At 45.9% G+C, this 15010-nt stretch overlaps 1 protein-coding gene across 1 annotated transcript; it reads left to right on the forward strand.

Moving 5' to 3' along the window:
- LOC137155697 (metallothionein-1) lies at window positions 1–2047 on the forward strand. The gene is made up of 3 exons (XM_067552043.1): window positions 1–154; window positions 653–718; window positions 1794–2047. The coding sequence occupies exons 1-3, from the start codon at window positions 124–126 to the stop codon at window positions 1886–1888; spliced, it is 192 nt and encodes a 63-aa protein (XP_067408144.1). The 5' UTR covers window positions 1–123; the 3' UTR covers window positions 1889–2047.
- The last annotated feature ends 12963 nt before the right edge of the window (window positions 2048–15010 follow it).

Raw genomic sequence — 15010 nt, forward strand, 5'->3', positions numbered from 1 at the left:
CCCTCCCCGCGGGCAGGATAAATACGGGGCAGTGCGTGGCCTTTAGCCGCAACTTCTCTTCTGGGCCCGCCCCTCAGCGTCTCTGTCTCCAAACTCCGCGCGGCGGCTGCAGCCCAGCAAGCGATGGACCCCCAGGACTGTCCCTGTGCTATCGGTAAGTAGCCCCGCTCTGCTGCACAGCGAGCCCAGCCCCTGCTCCGACCTGCCACTCCAGAGCCGGGCTCGGACTGCGGGGAGGATTTGTTGCCTTCCTCGCCCTGGGGAGCAGCGCGCGATTGTCGTGTCTATTTGTTATTTTTTTTCTTTTTTTTAAACTAGTGATCAAAGTTGGAAGCAAAAGTGTAGCAACCTGCATTTTAAACCCGAGTCTCTTGTATTTCCTTTCAGTGGGATTGATGCCATTTCTGCCATCACTGGCTTATTGGGAATAGATTCTTCCTGGAGACAGTGTTGCTAACTAGCACATGCTGTTTGAGTTCTCTTAGATGCTGGGGCTGATGGCCAAGTTTCCCAGACGTTGTGAACATGTGGATGTTTATTAATACCGTTAGGGTCCCCGAATATAACTTTTGAAAACTGTCTGGCTTCTTACTCAATGTGTTTTCATGGGAGGTTTTTTTTTTTCCTTCCCCCCCTTGTTTGTTCATTTTAGGTGGCACTTGCACCTGTGGTGACAACTGCAAATGCACAAACTGTAAATGCACATCATGCAGAAAAAGTGAGTAGCTCCTCAGATTTCAGTAACCAATCTAGTGTGTAGCATTTTATAACATTTACAGTCTGTGTGTGTGTGTGTGTGCGCGCGCGTGCGCATGTGCATGCACAATGTGCAATTCTAACTTTTTTTCAACAGAACCCATTGCTTGACATACTGAGCCAAATGTGTCCCTAGAATAACTTCATTATTTTTCCCCCAGGCATGAAAAATTGGCCCTTTTCAAAAATCTTTGTTTTGATGTTAGTTTGGAAATTACCTCCTCTAATTGTTACAGAGGGTAGAGTGCTGTCAGACTATCAGTTATTCATTCAGCTCTCTCTGCAGTCTGGGCTGCAATGTGGTTTCTTCAGCAGCTGCAGAACAGAGCTGTGTTTACAAGGGAAACTTACATGAGAGCCCTGTCTGCTTCTGTGTGTGTGGCCATTTCCATGCTCTGCAAGTCCTAGCAATTCCTCCTTCTCCTCTGCAATGAAGTGCAGAAAGGGGGGGTTATACACTGATCAAAATATTAGTCCTCTTCTGCTGCCTTGCAAAGACCAAAGTGTGTGTGGACATGAAAGGCACCTGCAAAATGGAAGAGAGAAGATGCTAATGTCAGAATATACCCCATGAGATGGCGTGTTTTACAATGGGGATCAGGAGACAGGAACAGGGAGGTGTGGGATGAATAGACTAAACTGGAGGTGGTGAGAAAAGAATTGGGAAGGAGTTAAGGCATACATGGACGGAGGAACAGAAGGCAGAAATAGTGGTGATCTCCGTATTGTTCTGTGTGACTTCCCCCAGTGACTGCAACAGTTAAGTGATCAACTCTGTAGTCCTTGTTTAGATCAAATTCCCATTGAAATCAGTGGGCATTTGGTTTGAATAATAACTATAGGACTGGGGTCTCTGTTGGAATGTAATTAGGTTATTTCTCCTCAGTGCCAAACTCCCATAGGGGATCTTATGTAACCTTGGCCATGGGTGGTTAATGAGTCTGTCTCAGCCTGCTGCACACACCGCCCCGTGGTAGTGTCACTATTTGACTTGGACCCATTCTGACATGCAGAGGGTTTTTTTTATTCCTTGTTAGGCTGCTGTTCCTGTTGCCCACCTGGATGCGTCAAGTGTGCCCAAGGATGTATCTGCAAAGGACAACCTTCCACCAAATGCAGCTGCTGCAAATAATGTATGCAACTGCCCTTCCTGACAATGATCTGTATATTTGATGACCTGAAAATAACATTATTGTGCTTTTTGTATATTTGTCCAAATACAGTTAGTATTTGTGATGTGAGCATAAGCTACCTAAAACAATAAAGTTACATGTATATATGTACCTTAAAATCTCTTGCTGGTCACTTTATTCTTGGACAGCACGTCTCTCCCATGTTGCACCTTGCACATAACAATTCCCCTACAAACCATCATACAAGCTGCAAAAATAGCTTGTACATAAAGCTCAATTTCATGTATTTCCCAGCTCTTTCAAAACAAATAACTGCTTCGCTCTCTCGTACCAAAACACTCTTGATTTCTTTTAGGTATTAAAACCTACCATTTAAGGTGGGGTCATTTTTCCTTTTTTAAACGTTTTCCTACATCTGTGATTAAGGTCATATCAGCCAAAATTCCCCCAGGACCAAATGCAAGCTCCTAATTACAAGTGCTACCTGCAATTCCATGCTAAATCCTGAGGCTTTAAGGATCTACTTGAGTAAAACCCCCATTGCAGTCCAGAGAAGTTGTGCTTAAGGAATGCCTTCATCAGCATTCGCCCAATCAGCATTCTGGTTAGTGTTACTCTGTACGTCTTTTCCCTGCAACTCCTGCTTGCTTTACTTTCCATGCAGACTATTCCCAGCAAGACTCTACCACACCAGCCCAGAGACAGTCTGGAAGCTGCTAGGCTTCCTCAACTCCTGCTTGCTTCAGTGCGGAGCTGAGAGTGCTTGACGGATCAGGCCTTATGCAAAGCAACAATTATGATAACGTGGGATTATGCTCTGAGTATAATATGTACATGTCACAGGCTAGTGTATATCCCTCCATCCATTTTGAATTCCTGCTATAATGCTTTCTTATGGCAATCTGTCACAGACCATCCTGTAGAGTTGAGCTATTTCAGCCATATGGGGTCTTGTACTTCTCTCATATTCCTCAGTTGCAACTTTCTACTTCTTGTGCTGTTTTGTCTTGTATGAACAATTCTCTGGGGCGGGCATGCAGCAATCTACTGACAGAAGTAGGAGCCCTCAAGCACTTTCCGTATATGTGACCTTACCCCTAGCTACCTTGCTCAAAATTGGGAAGTGGGATGGAGTTGTGCAACTGAGCAAGGGCCCATTACTCTGTAATTGCAGAGATGTAACCCACTGCTCAGCTCCCTCATCATCTATGATCATCCTGTGTCATGTGTCAGCACTCTTATGTGCAGGAAACAGACTCCATAAATACTCTTCTATGGAGGTCAATGCTAAAAGCACTCAGCCAATGCAATATGTCACTTCTCCACTATGCTCAGTCTCATTCTCTGGAGAATCTTTCTCTCTGATTTGTTTTATTTATCCTCAGCCACTCCAGGTTTTGTTATTCCAGCCTCAATGGATCTTAAGTTTTGATATTTGCATGGTTGTCTTTCTGCTGCAGGAGGTTCTCATTACATACACCTGCTAGCTCAGTTGCTTCTCCCTTGACTGGTATCCAGCCAACCACCCAACAGGTTCCTACAGTTCAGGTTTGCTAAGAGGCATATTCCTTTGAGTGTTTCTCTCTGTAAAGAAGCAGGATTCAGAAGTAATGATTATAAATGGGATTCTTTGTTGAGGTTCCTGGACACAGACATGATAGTTCTCTCTAGCTTCCAAGCCAAGTAACATCAACTAGTGTCACCACACAGCATCTCCTTAAATCTTGGACATAGAATGAGCTGCTGACTACATTCCATTCTCAAACGTCACGGAGGACTAAATCTATGTCAAGTTTCAAACTCCAGCCATTTTTAATATAACTCCAACTGAAAAAGTGTGGCTAGAGTTTTTTAAATGAGAAAAGAATTTTTATTATTATTTTATCTTAGGTTAAACCTCATTGAAACGGGTTGGTGTAACAGCTGCCTCTCTTTTGGGACAAATGTAAGAAACAGTTAAGCTCCTGTACAAAGCCATGTAGCTGAAACAAAAGGGGCTTCCATCTAAAACAAAGCCACATGCAGGCTGAAGTAAAAGTGAACCATTCAGCCCAAGGGGGGAATGTGGCTCTAAGCAAAGCCTAGCGAATGAGGTTTTGGGCTAAGCGCTGGCTGGAAAGGGACTTGAAATGATGAGCAAGGGGATTGTTTCCTGCTGTGTTCAAGGAAACAGGACTTTGTACAGTCTTTGGAAGTAAGCTGGATTGCATCAAAGGTATCTAACTTCACCATCAGTTTCTCCTCCTAACTCAAACAATCCACTAGACCTTGAATTTTGGCTAAGTACTCAGGTCAAAAACTGGATAACATTTCTTGTCTCATGAAGAACAGAAGGGATTTAAATATTTTCCTTCACACTTACAGCAACAAAAATAACCATTTTTGACAGATGCCACACATCAGAATTTTATTCTGAAAGATCCTTTTTTTAGAAAGTTAGGGAGGGGTCAAAGCAGGCACGATAATGGAAAGCATTTTGCAACCTTAAACCTCAATCCTGCAAATGCTTAACTTTACACACTGTGGGTGGGTTCCCTGACTACAAAGGAGTACTCAGTGCATAGATTTATGCATATGCTTTGGTCCATGCAGGACCAGGACTTAAGTTATTACGTTTACTACTCAGGCACCACTATGATAATTCTTAGTCACTACTTTTAAAAAAAGTTTATTGTATTTTATTCTGGCTTTACACAGATTAGAAAACCTGTGTATAAGGTTTTAAAAAGTGGGACCTTAAAAGGTAAGTTCTTAAATCTGATATTCAGGCACCTACAGGACTGGGATGATTTTCAAAAGGGCTGAGCACTCAGTATTGATGTGATTGGGGCTACACCATGGTGTGATGTGGTATACGGGTTTTATGGGCATTCCTTTTGGGATGACATGCCTAACTCATTCCTTCCTTCACTAAATCGTGCCCATTAAACCTTTCCATCACACTCCACTATCATGTAGTCTACATATGCCCCTGGAAAACTAGTTTATGAATGTTTGAGATTTTTTTAAACATTTTATTTGGGATTATTTCTTGTATCCCTAAAGCTCAGTGAATAGGAAGGAAAGGGAACTGCTGTTTGCACTCTGGCACTGATTAATAATAATAATTACCACTTCGCTCTTACGTAGTGCTTTTTGTCAGTATATCTGAAAGCACTTTACAATGGATGTCACTATCATTAGCTGAAAAGAGTTACACCCGGGGGGAGGAACAAGAAAGAAGGGAGAATGTGGGCGCAGTCTGGAAATGAAGGAGTTACAGTACTCTGATGATGAATGAGAGGAGAAAGTGAGGTTTGCTTATTGGCTCTAAAAACGGAAGAAGTGGCATGGTGACACCTCTAGAAGTTTGAATAAGAGGGCAGGGTGGCAGTGCATATATTTTAGCACTGTCGGGTAATGCATGCTGGGGAGTGAATGGGGCAGTGCATATGCTCAGGGAATATAGAAGTGGATATTTGCAGTTGGCAATGGAGCAGGTTATACAGTTCAGCCAAGTCACTGCTGCACTCAGGCTCTGACCCCCCTGCCCAGCAGGATCCTGAGACCTGGATCCTGAGTGCTTGCTGACTCGAGGCAGATTGATTCAGGAGGGTACGTCTACACTGCAAAACACCCCAAGCCCCGCAGCAGCAAGTCTCAGAGCCCGGATCAACTGACTCAGCCTTGTGGGGCTCGCGCTATGGGGCTAAAAATAGCAGTGGAGATGTTCCCCTCGGGCTGGAGCTCTGCGACCACTTCCCTCGCTGGGTTTCAGAAGCAGCCCACTACACTGCAATTTTTAGCCACATAGCGCGAGCGAACCCAAGTCAGTTAACCCAGGTGTTGAGATTCGCTGCCATGTTTTTTGTTTTGTTTTGTTTCTGCCTGTACACACGTGATGTGTGGACAGAAAGGGAGCTTGGGTTCAAACCTGAGTCAAAGCCTGGATTTAGTGTGCCGTGTAAATGTTCCCGTATACTGGCTGGAGACTAGCCTTGTGCTGCTGAAGAAGCACAAAGCTGCTCTAAGACTGGAGCAGATCTGGCCTGAAATATTTCCGTGACAGCTAGTGCGAGGTGGAGGATGAGCTGGTTAAATCTGCACTTAGCTGGTGAAATGCCTGTCAAGCTGCAATGCTATTTTTGGGCACCGGAGCATCTGAGCATCGGACGGTTAAGGCCTGGTCCAAAGCCCACTGAAGTTAGTGGCTAGACTCCAATTCACTTCACCCAGCATGTGTTTTAAACCTTCCAGGGTTTCCGATTTCTCAAATCCAGAGGGCAGCCCCCCCAGGCCGGCTGTGGATTCCGTCTCTCCTGGATCCCAGTCCAATCCCTGTCCTTTTGCAATGTGATCACAGCACAAGCCACAGACCCGAGTCAAAAAGTCTGCATAGTGCGGTATGGCTATGTCAGCCCAGCTGTAAGATCCAGGCCCATCAATTGTAACCCTGGCTTTATAATGCAGTGTAGTCAGTATGAATTCTCTGCTATGTTAGCTGGAGCTTTAGGTGAAGTAGCATCAAAGTAACACTTCCTAGGACATCCCTCCACCTCTAGCTGGTGTAGGGGGCGTGGCTGAGGGGAGGGTGTGTGGCCAAAGTGTCCCTGCACCTGTCGATTGCCAAGGTTGCCAGATGGCAGAAGTTAGAGCACCCTTCAGATGACACTTAAATGTCTCCTCACAGATTGGGATGTCACTATACTGATGAAAAACATTTCGCCATGAGAACCACGTTACTGAGCCAGGCAGCTTATCACATACGTGCGTGTGATAGCTGTTAAAGATTTGGATCCAGGTTGTTTCACACTAACCCATGCAAGAACTAAGTCAGGAAAGCATCCTACCCGAAAACCGTATCTTTGGGGCTTGTTTGCATGAGACACTTCTTTCAAAAAGCCAGGAAACATGCTTAGGGTTGATCAGCTTAGAATTCAAACACAGTCACTGATTCCTTTCACACTTTGCACCCACCAAATTTCCCTTCTGAAGCGTGAGCACTTTTAGATTTGTTAAGGAAGGTGCCAAAATAGGCTTATAATAGAGCACTGGTTGCAACTTTAACTAAAGAGCCTTGAGTGTGACCCCCATAAACTTATGTCTGATGCTTTAATATTTGTACTTTTCAAGCCAGATTCTGAGCTGCACCTCTCAGGCCAAGGAACCCCTTGAAATGGTGGCTTTCAGAGGCTTGGCACGTGCAGCCTTCAGCATAAAGACAGCACCCTCAGGGGTTGTTCTAATTTACATCAGCCTTAACTGTCTCCCAGAATTGTCCCAACACAGAGCACTCTGACCATTCTTTGTTCTCCCCTGCCTCCACCCGTCTTGCCTCTATGCTGCTACTACACCCCAGTACTATTTAGACTGTAAGCTCTTTGGGGCAGGGGCTGTCTTTTGGTCTGTGTTTGTACAGTGCCTAGCACAATGAGACCCAGGTCTGTGACTGGGGCTTTGAGGCCAGGGCCGGCCCTAGACCAAATGGCACCCCAAGCATGGAGTGTCTGTGCCTACCCATCCATGTGTCAAACTTTTGAATACCTTATATGTAATTGCATTTGTGGCCCATTTCATGACACTGATGCATGATTTGCATTCCTGATTTGGCCCTGTCATATAAGATGATAAATGTGCATGCTGGGATCTGTAAATCTGTATTTATTCATGCCATAGACAAGCAAATAAAAAAATTGTTTGCTTTAAGCTTATAGAAAGTCCAGAAGGTTCCATGAGAGTCTACAAAGGTCCACAACATCCTAGCACGTTAGTGAAAAATGAATCTGCATACAAAATATCTGAAACATTTGACTTAAACATTCTATTTTCCCTTTTGTCGCTAACCCAAGCCTGGCACCCCTCAAGTCCGGCACCCCTGGTGGGCTCCTGGGTCGCCTGCCCCTAGATCTGGCCCTGCCCGAAGCACTTTCACAATGCATATCATAATCATAAAATGTCAGACACTGCAAGTTGCCCAGGGCTGTGTTCACCAGTCCTAAACTGGTCCTGCACTGCAGGAATTCCCTGGGGGCCTACCCCATCATTTCTACAGCCCCTATATGCTGCTGGAGCAAGGACAAGGGGCCAGAATCTGGCCCTTCCTCCACAATTTCAAAGTGCTTGGTAAAGGGCGGGGGGGAAGTATCATTATCCCCATTTTACAGACAGAGTAACTGAAGCACAGAGAAATGAAGAGCCAGATTCTGTACTGCTCTCATTCCATTCACTTCATTTGGCCCAAAGGGAACCAGAGCCAAGAACGGAACCTGGATCTATAAGTACCAACATGGGGAACAAATATTTAGTAAAGAGCTCTTCAATCGAGCAGAGAAAGATCTAGCATAATCCAATGACTGGATGTTGAAGCTAGACAAATTCAGACTGGAAACAAGGTGTACATTTTTAATGGAACAATTTTCCAAGGCTCATGGTGGATTCTCCGTCACTGGCAATTTTTAAATCAAGATTGGATGTTTTGCTGAAAGATCTGCTCGAGGAATTATCTTGAGGAAGTTCTGTGGCCAGTGTTATGCAGGAAGTCAGACTAGATGATCACAATGGGCCCTTCTGGCCTTGGAATCTGTGAATCTCGGCCTGGTGCTCTAACCATTAGAACATACTGTTTCCATTACCAGAGCCTTTGCCTGAAGTGTTGTTATATGATCCATGTGGCAAGCTAAATCCCTTCTTGCTAATTTGATTTTCACAAGCATTTGGTGACGGACTCTCTCAATGTCTGTCAGTGGGATTATACATCAAGGTGTAGCTGATGTTGATGTACAACGTGGAATGAAGCGGCATGATGCGTAACAGCCACTGGCATTTTATCATGGTGCAGATGATGTCCTGGGTAAGCCTCAATCATCAATGTCATGTTCTAGGGAGAATCTGTTGACTAGGCACAGATCTGCTAGCCACTCTGGAGACGCCATCCTAATCAACGAGCCATTTTAGCTGTTGTACAGGCCAGAGCACGTGCTTACAGAGCCCCTGATGTGTGCACCTGGTGGTTGCTTAAGAGAGCCATTTTGAAAATGTGTGAGGTCAGTAGTGTGTATGCACCTACAGTCTTATGTTGTGAGCCTGCCTTCTCACAGCGGCATTGAGCCAGGTTTTGCACATGTTGTGATATCTCCCTGCATTTCTTGCTTATCACATGAGATATCACCTCATTTGCATTGAAGTCCGTATGTGTATGCATTGGTCTGACATCGCCTGATGACATTGGGAAAGGGGCATAGAGCCACCAGCTGATGGTTAGCAAATGCTATGTTGCCATTGGATTAACCTGCATGGTCCCTGCCTGTGGAAGCGTGCCAACTAATCATCCAGCCAGCGTGCAGCCTCCCACAATTCCTGTGTGTGCCGGTGTCATTACTCCTAATGGTGTGGGGGAATCCGCATCCTGACAGAGAGCGGCTCTGTGTGAAGAGGCAAACAATCCATGGAACACAGGACTCAGTCCAGGCTGCAGACTATAGTCACCAGACCTCTCGTTGAAGAAGGCTGAAGTTCCCCCCATTGCAGCAGGTTTAAGAGGTAGTGAGGGCTCTGCATTGCCCTGCTGCATTCACCCTGATTGAAAAGGAGTCAGAGTCTCATGCTCTTGAACAGCCTTGTTAGCGGGACACGCCAAGAGCACAGAAGTCCTGGAGCCATGAACTAGGGTTCTGAGCATTCCAGGATGTACCCATTGCTTTAGACACGATCACTGTGCTATTCTGGAGACGTATGATCTGTTGGTGTCGGATCTAGAGACCATTTCTCAGTATAGACCCACCTTGTCTCCTCCAGATAATCCTAGCACCAGTATCTGTAATAGCCATGGGAGGGGGGCACATCAGCAGGCTTACTGTGACATTACAGCTATTATCAGATCAATCGTCAATGCCAGTTTGACACAGCTTCTGGCAGCATTCAGTGACACTCAGCTCAATCCTCATTTTCCCGCACAAGGCACAACACCTCTCACCAGAGATGACCTGGGACCTTACACCCATGGGGACAAATAGTTATGGTAGTTATATTATATATGGAGCTTTGTAGCGCATTAACCAGGTGTATTAGGTATGGCGAGATTCTTGCTGCAGAATTTGGGATTATTGTGTGACAAATACAGCAATTTCCTGTAATGTCTTTGGGAGATCTTAGTGCATTAAGTTTACATATCATTGTGGGCCAGAGACTGTATTTAACTCCATGGGGGAGAGGGTCAGCGGCCCTCCAGGAACTAAACAGTGGGGGATGATTGGGCAAATTCACCTCCCAAGAGGTTCTCCCATTTGGAGGGGTTTATATATATTGGTTCCCTCCACTAATGGACCACCACCTTGTCGTGGTTGGAGGGCTTGTGTGTCTCGATGACCCCTAGAGCTATGCTGGTTGGAGCTTCGTGCTCCTGGTAGGGTCTCCCATGCCAGACAGGTCGAAGGGTAGAGACCAGACGAAGTGTGGTCCCTGGTCCTCCAGGTTGGGGGTTTGGCACAGGGCTAACCACCCTGTCCTAGAAAACACTTGGGGTTACGGAAACAGCAACAAAGAAAATTTCCATGAACAGGTGTGATGGGCCTCTAGGGTCTCCTCAAGAGACTTGTATGAATGGAGCCACTGACAGGATGATAGAGGTCTTGAACACCAAAACAAAGACAAGGTTAGGATTTTGGAACGTTCGTACAATGTATCAGACAAGCAAGCTGGCGCAAGTAACAGCAGAGATGCGTCGTTACAGCCTGCACATTTTAGGCATTAGTGAGAGCAGATGGACTGGATCTGGCAGAATGACAACATCAACCGGGGAGACAGTTCTATATTCTGGAAGAGAGGACAATCAGCCTACGAAGAGAGGATGGATCCATTATCAAAATTGCACTCCGCTGGAAACCAGACGGGAAGAGAAAGAGAGGAAGACCAAAGACAACCTGGCGCCGAACGGTAGAACAAGAATTAAAAGACCACCACCACACCTGGGGAACAATAGGCGCTCTGGCCCGCGACCGGCAGAAGTGGAAGGGCTTTGTTGCTGCCCTATGCGCCACTGGCGTCACGGGCAGTAAGTAAGTAAGTAAAATATATATTGGTTCAAACTGGATTCTCTAGAGACCAACAGACAAAGAAAGGACTTTTGGACAAATAACCTGAGTATAAACTGACTCGGGGCCTTCTTTCTGATCCAGCAAACAGACAGGACCATCTATCCAAAGGAGGACCCAATCCTTCCTGAGAAGGGTTGGAAGTCATAGACCTATTCATGGGAGTGTTTGTTCAGAGCTAACAGCTGTTATGAACTTGTAACCACAGGAAGCCCCCAGGGTGGGGTTTGAAGGACTGACTCCTACCAAAGCCCTTGCTGGAGTGGGGGGTGAGCTTTGATAAAATTATTGTCTTGTATATGGGTTATTTTATTGTTTTAAAATCTTTTCTCTGTAACGCTTCCACCTTAAGAATAAATGTGCTTGCTGAGAAAGAGCTCTATGGTAACTTATAACTATGGGAAATTACGCTGTGTATAGTTTTGGAGAGGAAGAAGAGCAGGCCTGTTTAGGCCCTCTGACTTGCTAGGGCATTCACAGTGTCAGCAGGAGACTGTGCCTGAAAAAAAACAGAGTCAGAAGCGGGAGAGACACAAGAGAGGTGACAGCTAAGGAGCTGGGTGACCTTGCTGGAGCATGAGTGAGGAATACAGGTGCAGTTGCCCTGAACCGTGATACACTGCACTGCACAGTACGCACAGGGCCCTGAATTTAAATATTAAACAATAAATGAATAATCCCAGGCAGGCAGTGTCTGCCTTCTGCCCTGAAGCTCAAGGGTTGATATTCCTTATACATGTTTATCCTAGCTCGTTTAACCTACATCCACTGTGTTACACTGGCATATTTGGGAATTACAGTGATTTATTCCTGCAAAAATGGAGCTTCCACCTCCAGGAGTTAAGATTCTTTTCCACCATTTCTCTCTGTTCCCTTCTTGTCTGATGTTTGCCATTCAGGTTGAGCCTCTTGGACCTCTGATGGCAATTCACATGTAGGGAGTATAAAACTGGGTTTTCTCCTTTAACTCTTCCCATTACACAATGGCTCACGACTTTGACTTCGGGAAAAAGGATCTGGTTTCCTGTTAATCTCCACGAAAATGTTTGGGAGTGGTGTAATCCCTGGCACACTGTGTCTTTTTTCATGTTGTCTGTGTTGTTGAATTGTAATCACTGTTTGCTTAACTAACCAAACACTTGGGTTTTGTTTTTTTATCTGCAGTCCAAGCGGAAGTGATGTTCCTGGGTAAATATGCACTCAGTGTGCACTGCTGTTGACACTCTTACTCCCTGGCCTTGTTTAAAGCTACTGTATCTGGCTGTTAAACACTTTTGGGGTGGTTGCCCATGTGATTATTTATTAATAATGTCACACTCTCCTTGATGTAACATGCAAACTTCTCACTTGACTGTAGAGAACTTTGTAGTAAATAAGGGTCTGACAAAGTGGACATTTTCTGTAATATTTTTTATGATGCCTATGCGTGCCTCAGTTTCCCTCTGTACTTTGCCTGGTTACCCAGTGGCTGCAGAAGGGTTAAATCTGTTCTTGGGGCACAGCAGGAGAGATGAGGTGTGGGGTTATGTAACTGGGTTGGAATGAGCGGATCGTTAAAGGACTGGATGCAACCAACCTGTATCAATGAAGGGTCCACAAAGACAATGGAGCAGCTGACACCTATGCCTGGGAATCTCCGGCAGCCCCAAGATATGAACTCAGCATAGGCCTGCAAGAGTTGGACAATGGACTTTCACTTGGGACTGACAGAGAGACAGAGAGGCAGAGCCAGAAATGGATTCCATAGCAGCTTGGCTGGCTGATTATGCTAGCTCTGCGAGCATGGACTATGTCTTAACTTTTATGCTAACTTAAGGACTTCCCAATACTGTGTTCCAGTTGCCTAATAAACCCTGCTTTGTCTTGAAAAAGCTGCCAGCTGTCACTGCTAAGTAAAAGTCTCTAACCAGAAACTCAGTCTCACAGACAGTGAGGCCACATGGAAGAGGGAGACCCCTTAGGGGTTCCTCCAAGGGATTATTTAAAAGCTGGGGTGTAGTACAGAACCTATGGATACATGACAAAGGGCTAATCATATTCCAGGGACAAGTGTATTTTGTGTATCAGTTCTCCTTTTGCTCAGAACAGGTATTTGCAAAAAGGAATTGGGGGTAGATTAATTACAACTTCCAAAAGAGGCCACGTGAAACAAGTGAACCCTGATCCTGGAAAGCATTTAGGCGCATGATGAACATGAAAATTTTCAGTGTGGCCCAGTCAGGGGCTCTGGACTGAAAGTCAGGAGAAGTGGGTGCTATTCCTAGCTCTGCCACTAACCTATTGTATGACGTTGGGTAAATCACTTCACCCCTGTGTGCCTGTTTTCCCTCCCATCCTTTCTCTGTCTTGTCTCTTATATGTGTATGTACAGCGCTTAGCACAGTGGGATCCCAATGTCAGTTGGGAGCTCTTGATACTGCTGTAATACAAATTATAAACTCTTAAAATCAATGGGATTACTCTTGTTCTCAAAGTTAAACATGTGCTTAAGTGCTTTTCTGGGCAGGGGCCCATAACAAGTGATTCTTAGATGTGCTATCAAAGAGTCAAATAGCATCTTACTCTGTAAGTATTTGAGTAGGGTACTACTCAATGTGAGTAAAAATATCACAGTCCAGTCTTTAGTGATCTTAGTGGAATAAAAACCTCTTACAACAGGGTTAAATGTGACTCAGACTCCCCCTTATCCTCCCCTCCCTGCACAGTTACACTCTGTTCCTGGCTAAAAGGCGTAAAATTAATTTCTCTCTAGGAAAATTGTATATCTGTGGATGTGGAGATACTTGGTCTTGGAATGACAGATTGTGAGGAAATAAGTTGATCATTGCCCAATGTTTCTGAATATAATGCAAGTCCTTAATGATGCAAACAGAGTAAACATAAATACCCCTGCTGCTGGCATTTAAAAGATCTAGTGGTTTGCTCATAACCTTTTTTAGCTATTTTTGCAATTTCTGAGAACCGGGGTAAAGGTTTTACAGAAATGTTGTAGATTTGCTTTGTTAATGGCTGATCAGTTTAAACAAATTGGGTCTGTGGCCAAAGAAGCATCTGTCCTTTTGCAGCCTTTTGCTCACATGGCCACAGTGAAGAGGGAGAGCACTTGACTGTACCCTAGCACACCTGGTAGCCATAATTCACCAGTTGTATTAGCTGTAGTGCAAACAGGACCCTGGGGCTTTCACCACCTTGTCAGGTAAGCCTGCTGGAGTGTGAGATGACCTGATGGTGAAAAAGCCCCATATCCCTGCTGCCACAAGCACTTTCTCATTGCTACCACTGTGTGGCACACAGGGGCCAGAAAGGTGCTGCAAATAGCCAAGGCAGCATTCGACCACCAGCGTGTCCTCCTGCTGGCAAGCCCCAGCATGAGGTGCAGAGAGCAGGGCTCAGCTCAGGGTGGGACACAGACCCATAGAGCAGAGTCCCCTGGAGATCCTGGGCTGTGTTACAGATGATAGGCAGCCCAGGGGAGGCGATCACAAAAGGGCCCCTTTCTTGGAGTGGACACAGCTTCGGCCAGTACCAACCCTGGTACTGGAACAATTTTTATAGTGGGGGCGCTGAGAGCCATTAACCAAACTGTAAACCCTGTCTATGCCAGGGCCTGTGTCTATGCTGTCTCCCACCTCCAGCATCCCTACTTCCAGCATCTATGCGAAATCCTAGAGCGGGCCCTAATCAGTGCTACTGTCACTGTTGCTCCCTCCACTCCCCGTCCCAGACCTTCCAGTACCACGATCCTGATGAGGGGAAATAAAATAACCATCACACTAGGATAAGCAATGCACGGGGGTTGCACTCAGCGCTCGGGTCTCTGCTGGAATAGCTGCGCACCGTGCCCGGCACTCGAGGGCGGAGGGGATCTGGGGGTTGCACTCAGCGCCCTGGTCTGCGCTGGGATAGCACTCGGGAGGGGTTGCACTCCGCGCGGGGACAGCACCGTGCAATGCACTCGGAGTCGAGACGGGACGCGAGCGTTTCCACACAGCAGCACGCGGGGTCCCGGCTCTGTGCGATGAGCTCGCCCCATGCAATGCTGGGGCGGGGGGC

The sequence above is a fragment of the Emydura macquarii genome, unplaced genomic scaffold (assembly GCF_026122565.2).
Source record: "Emydura macquarii macquarii isolate MOO-44397 ecotype Brisbane River unplaced genomic scaffold, CSIRO-AGI_Emac_v2 contig_295, whole genome shotgun sequence".
NCBI lineage: Eukaryota > Metazoa > Chordata > Testudines > Chelidae > Emydura > Emydura macquarii.

What these genes read in the sequence shown, in the direction of transcription:
- LOC137155697 (XM_067552043.1), top strand. Translation starts at nt 124, where the DNA reads ATGGACCCCCAGGACTGTCCCTGTGCTATCG. An exon ending in GGACTGTCCCTGTGCTATCG is followed by an intron (nt 155 to 652) that starts GTAAGTAGCCCC and finishes TGTTCATTTTAG; the next exon opens with GTGGCACTTGCACCTGTGGT. An exon ending in ATGCACATCATGCAGAAAAA is followed by an intron (nt 719 to 1,793) that starts GTGAGTAGCTCC and finishes ATTCCTTGTTAG; the next exon opens with GCTGCTGTTCCTGTTGCCCA.